The 6,497-nt window shown below is 41.4% G+C and overlaps 1 protein-coding gene across 1 annotated transcript in view; it reads right to left on the reverse strand.

The window, feature by feature from the left end:
- Positions 1 to 1,265, reverse strand: part of LOC104124986 (agouti signaling protein) — a 13,181-nt gene extending 11,916 nt beyond the window's left edge. The window contains exon 1 of the mRNA XM_009637378.1: positions 1,085 to 1,265. Within this exon, the coding sequence (XP_009635673.1) occupies positions 1,085 to 1,265 (181 nt within the window). The remainder of the gene's footprint in view (positions 1 to 1,084) is intronic.
- Between the last annotated feature and the right edge of the window lie 5,232 nt (positions 1,266 to 6,497).

The raw sequence follows: 6,497 nt of genomic DNA on the forward strand, positions 1-6,497 counted from the left end.
AACAACCTTGAGAAGAAGAAGAAAAGTTGGTGTACGTGACTGAGATCAGAAAGCAAAGCAGGACGCAGGTGGAGAGGACCGTGCACGTGGACAAGAGACTTTAACGAATCATATTGTAGCTAAGAACACGTGTACAGATACAGTTAACCAATTAGTTAGGAGCTTGTGCATGATAGGGAAATAGAAGAGCTATATTAACCGGGATGTATCAACAATAAATTGGCATTTGCTTGATCACATTGATCGTGTGCAGTGTCCGTGACTTCCGCGTCAACATCCCCTCAGCCTCCTTTTCTCCAGACTAAACAACCCCAGTTCCCTCAGCCACTCCTCATAAGACGTGTGCTCCAGACCCCTCACTAGCTTTGTGGCTCTCCTCTGGACATGCTCCAGGCACACAACGTCTTTCTTGTAGTGAGGGGCCTGTAAGTTTCTTGTAAGAAAAAATTTGGCTTAAATGATATTGAAAGAGTTAGGGCAGACACTAGGAAAAAATGTTGTGAAGAAGAGAGTTGAATGTTGCCCTGACAAGGTTCTTCCCTAACAGGACAGATGGTCACCTGCCAGCAATGGTAGGGACATAGCTGATCCTGTTGCTGATAAATAGAAGACCACTGGCTCTCCCTTGCACTGGTCTTTTCTACCCCTGGATAAAGATTGCTTGGCGCGCACAGATTGAGGTTATATTAATACCTTAGAGAACTGTTGATTTCTCTGCCACAAGAGCAGATCCTAAAAAAAAAAAGTTACGTTCACTTTTTCTATTTGCACTAGACTTTCAAAGGAAGATTAATGCCCGTATTAATGGAAAAAGCACTTCTCTTCAGTATAAAAAGACTTGCAGTATGATAGGACCTGAAATGGAACATGTAAAACCAAAATAAGTTGTCTGATTGTTATTTTTTTTTTTCACTCTAATGTGGTTTGCCCCCTTGCCATTCTTGGATGCAGCGGCTGCATTGCCACTGCAGTTCTGCGTACTACCAAGGTGTTTGCCTGAAATTGCAGTGTTGCAGTAAGCCATCAGAACAGTCCACATAGACTGACAATTGCATTTTGGCACCGAATGGCAGATTGTACTGACCTACTATGGAGATGGGTGGGAGATCCTGCAGAGTCATTTTGTTGCTCCTTGACAGGTTGCATTCTGTCTTCTCTTCAATTACCATATAGGAATGGGCAGCTTGGAGCAGACTGTAGCAGAGAAGTAGGCTTAGGAAGAGGCTCTTCCTTTCCATCCTGGGGAGGAAAAATTCCAGTGCCATGGAAACCAAAGTCGGTGAAAACCTGCATGTAGAAGAGACGCAAAGATACGAATCTCAGCAATGGTTTTCTCTCGTGTCGTACAGCCTTAGCAACATACCTTTGACAATTCTTTTGTTTCCAGCATTCTGCCTCTGATCCTGGAATACTAAGATTGCAGTTGTTGGAGTGGAAAAATGCAATCCCAGATATAACTCTCTTAGATGGTCTCTTTTTCTTTTTTCCTGATTCTTTTCTCAAAAGGTTTATTTTCCCAGAAGCTGGGAGTGAGTTCTCCCCACTGAGTCTCACGGTGGTTTTTATTGTATGACCAAGGGGAGAAGAACTTCTGCTGTCACTTTTGACCAGCCCAATCACATCATCAGATTTTCCCCAGAAAATCTAATTTACAAATTTGTGCTAGAAAACCTAGAAAGATAACGATAATTTAAAAAAAAACCAACAAAAACCCCACAAATTATGTTTCCTATTATTTTTTTCCATTTAAAAATAAGTCAGGAAGAAATATCTTGTTTTATTATACCCTGATGTGGCTGCTCTGATCCCATAGTGAATCATAGCTGTAACTCATACAAAATAAAAAAGGCCCAGTGCTATAAAGCCTTTATGGGCCCTGGGTTTAGTGTGTGCTTAATAACATCTAAGATATAACAAAGTCTACGAGATTTGAGCAAACTTATGGAGAAACCTGAGCTTTGCAGGATGTGTCCATGCACCTTGGAAGAAAGTCACTGGCCCTGGCCAACCTCTGTGTGCCGCAGTGCAGCTGAGCAGGGTGTACAGAGCGTGCCACCATCCTGGTCTCCTTTCCTTGTAGATTCTCAGCACTGTTGAAGGTCGAAGTTGGGTTTTATTTCCATGTGCATTGGTTTTGTGGTGTGTCAGAGTTATGGGAGCCTTCCCCCAGAGGCCCTTTCAGCCTCCAGATTTATGGGTGGCTTTTTTTCAGTAAAAAGCTACTGATAGCAGCAAAAAGACGGAGTGAAACCAAATGGTCTGAACAATTAATCTGGTTGTAATTGACCTAATTACTATAGAGTTAAAAGATTAAGAGTTTCTGCATTGGAGGAGCTTTAATCTAATCACTGCTGCTAAGCAGGGTCTGTATTATGCTTGCTTTTATAGCCTCCACTGGCCCACTCTTCCTTGTGAGCTGTTGAATATTATGCCCCTAATTCCAAGTGCTGGGGTTCATTTCTAAAACAGTTTGTTCTACGGGCCATGCTCTTGTAACAAATCAGTGCTGGGTACCTCAACGCTGCTTTCATTGCTGGTTATAGCTGTGCCATGAGGATATGCTCCCGGACCTGTTAGGACTCTACAAGGATCTGTGCGTGAGCTGGATCCCTTATGATTTAGACATCTGCATGAGCCGCAAGCGAAGCAGATATATCTGAGCTTGAAGGTTTACAGTAGGGGGGATTAACCTATGGGGAGCTGAGTGCTGCTTTGTTCATATTTCAAATGCAGCTGGTGTAGTTGAAAGCTGGTATGGAAGTTGAGACCCAAAGTGGATCATTGTTGTGACTGTGGATAGACGTATCCTTTGAATGAGTTGATTAAAATTTTGTCATAGATGGGAGAAGTCTTTAATTGGATCACCAATCACTAGAGGACAAAGTATGTCTTCTCTAGAAGAAAATAAAAATTGCAATAAATGAAAGGAACATGTCCTACCATGAAAATGTGTTGTGATGGTAAACTTGTGGGCTTGAATTTTCAGCTATTGTAATTTAGTAAAGAATCTGTTTGCATTTTTTACATGCTCTGATCTTGCAGACTCTTACACAGAAGTTCAGCCTTTGCTGTGGTAATTGCCTATGAATAATGGGAAATACATGAAAATGTTTGCTAGGTCAGAAACCTAGCCTGAACTTTTTTTTTTCCTATGCAGAAGAGAGACCCTTTTCTAATTTTTTCCTGTCTCTTTCCACAAAAGATGCCCAAGACTGTCTGAGATTTTTTGGTGCTTTCTAATGACTTTTCTAGCACATAGTTATATGTGGAGGTAACCATTTAGGTCTTAACCATAACCTTTGAGGTCAAAATTAGAACTTCTTTTTATGTAACTCATTTCACCAACCTGATTATCCCTGGTGTTGTTCATACTCTAGGTATATGCTTAACATTCAAAAAAGAGCTGAATAATGGCTTGTGTTCCCAAGTTTGTGTCTATGATTTCCAAATATGCAATTGGTCAAATAAAATATATTACTTAAACATTAAGCAAGCTGAGGTTTTTTAAGTATGCTGATTTTCACAGGATCCAGCCATACAGGGAAGGAAGAATTTTTTATGATGAGGCTGGTGAAACACTGGCACGGGTTGCCCAGAGAGGTGGTGGAGGCCCCATCCCTGGAAACATTCAAGGCCAGGTTGGCCAGGGCTGTGGGCAACCTGATCTGGTTAAAGGTGTCCCTGCTCCCTGCAGGGGGCTTGGACTGGATGGCCTCTAAAGGTCCCTGCCAACCCAAAACATTCTATGATTCTATAATACAGGGCATGTCTATGACAGGTAGATGCAGATATTTGGGCTCTAATTCTTTCCATGCTCTGAGCTGGAGTGAAGAGAGCTAGCTGTGAGCCGGAAGCTGTTTTAATTTGCACATAATGGTGTTCATGCTGTAGATTTTTGGTTTTTTAAGCAACTTTTTAGCCTAGTTGCAGGATATGCTCTATAACATACCTATGTTTTTCAGATAAGCGTCTGCTGCTCGGCTGGAGTATTGACATAGCTGGCACAGAACTGCTGGAGACCATGTCAACATGCCTCTAAAGTGCTATTTAAACTTCTTCTGCCCCCAAATGTTGTTTCCATTGTACTTCCTTGTCTTTATCTCAGCAAAACTGCCAATGAAGGCAATTGCGCCTGTGCAAATTTAATAAAATAGTAAAGTTTTAGGGCTTGCATCTGTTCACTTCAAACAGTGACATCTGAACATGCTCTGGTGTTAAAATGCAAACCTTGTTGCATGTGTTGATTTGAATTCTGGTGCACATGGAGGGGTTTTTGCCAAATGCGCTTAGGTGGTAGGAATTTCACAGCCTTCGAGTGACTGTTTGAACATGGAGAATGCATATAGTGGTGAATATACATTTGACCATATATTTCATGGTCACCTGGAACCGTGCTACCCAGTCTCTAGTGCAATCCCATCTCAACTCTCAGGTTTCAGCAAGGGAATAGCAATAACAATGGAAATGGCGTCTTAAGGGACATTTGGAGGGAAAGGAATGAAACTGCCTGAAACAAAGAAGATTTGACAGTTCTCCAAGCAGTGCTCCAATGACCCCAATTCCTCTGCAGTATTAGTTTCCTACCCTCAGGTTAGGCTTGACTGCACAGAATGCATAGCAAAGAGATGTGCTTTTTCAAAGCTTTAAAGGGCATTGCCAAGATGTAAAAGCACATGAGTAAATATAAAGGAATAGCTGCTACTCATCCTCAAACCACAAAATAATTAAAAATAAAACTAACTCAAGCAAAGCTCTCCCCACCAAGGAAACTTGGAGGCCCTATTTGGAGTCTAACCTGAATCTCAATCTGTTTGGATTGTTTCATTCAGTATTGGGAGAACAGGCTGAATATCTTAGGTCCCCTTTTGGCATGGACCTCTCATATACCTCTGAGGTTCTGGGAGAAGGATCATGGGGCCAAATCTTGCAGAGAGTTTTTGGTGCTTGGGTAGACTCCTGAATTTCTCAATCCCCTTCATGTGTTCTTCCATGCTCCCCTGGAAAGCTCTTGGCCAATCCCACCCAACACATCTGCCCCTGTTTTGCATGCCATTGAAATATATGAAAAGTTGAATGAGAGCTTAAGAACAGCAGCTTTATGAAAATGTGGCTATGTAGTATGTATACACACTTAAGGTATGCTCAGTTATGATTGGTTTAGTGTGGTTTCTCACCTTTGCATGTTACAAGGTGGACCCTTCGAAGCATGAGAAGGAAAATAACAGTGTGGTTTTGTTCCTCTGTTGTATTCTGGTCTTTGAACTCTTAGGCCATTTGAAGATCAATTTTTCATGCTTTTCAAATGCGATTGCACAAGCCAAATACCTGAGTACATCCAAACCAACAAAACAATTTTTAATTTCCTGGGTACATCAGGGAATATGTTTTCCTCAGCATTCTGATCTATTAATATTTTGCTTTAAGTACAACTTGGCAGTTGTGATACGCTGTGCAGGTTGTTGGAGGAGGACCAATACATAGAATACAGGTAGTTTTATAAGGCCTGCACTTCAGACTGAGGTGAGGGGTTTCTCTGGGATTGCCCATGAAGTTCAATTTCCAAATGCTTTCTAATCTTTATCACCTTAATTGACTCTGCTTGGTGACAATGCATCACCCATGTTGGTGACAGGGGAAGCTTATTTCTCAAAAAGGGAGGAAACATTACAGTCATGACTTGCCTTGCTGAAATTTTGTAGGAAGAGAGGTGATTGTCTGGTTCTTCTCTCATCCTCCTTACAAAGACAACATCTGGTGTGGCTTGATACAATGGGAAGGTGTACACATGCAGCAACCGTAGCAGCTGAGCCGAACAAGTTTTTATTCCTGGCACAATTCCCTAAGCTATCTACAAAAATTAAAAGCTCTTCAGGGGTCCTGCTGTTGAGAAATGCTCTGTTAGCTACTATAGTATAAGTGAAAGTGAACATATAGAGAAACAATTGAGGAAATACGCTGTGGCAAATATTTTAGTATGCTGTCTTGAACAAAATGACAACTGTTGAGGAAAACTGTCAGGAAACTACAGGTCTAAGAGTTCCTTAATGAATGTTAAATATAAAAGGCTACTTAATCTACCACTTCAACAAAGAAATCTTCATCTCTGGTTCAAGGAATTACTGAAAATAACTGAAATTTCTAAAGTAAAGAAAAAACGCAGACCTGTCAGTGGCCCAACAGTGATTAAAAGAAACTGTGAGAGTATTACCTATTTGGGAAGGCAGGTTGTCTGCCATTCCGAAGGAGAATGATTACTTGTGATTTCAACAGAATAAAATCACTTCTCGATTGCTTTTTGCTCCAGACAGATTTCACACACCCCATTGACACTTCCACACATTACAAGGCTAAATATCAACAAGAACCACCAATGGAGTCAGGGATCAGCTCTGGCTTACAGCTATCTAATGAGTAATGACAGTCTCTTTGCCAGTGGTGCTCCTTTAGCAATGAGGGTTGCCATTGCTGACACTGGGAACAACGACGCTAAGGCAGAA

The sequence above is a fragment of the Egretta garzetta genome, unplaced genomic scaffold (genome assembly GCF_000687185.1).
Source record: "Egretta garzetta isolate BGI_Z169 unplaced genomic scaffold, ASM68718v1 scaffold24, whole genome shotgun sequence".
NCBI classification, from domain to species: domain Eukaryota; kingdom Metazoa; phylum Chordata; class Aves; order Pelecaniformes; family Ardeidae; genus Egretta; species Egretta garzetta.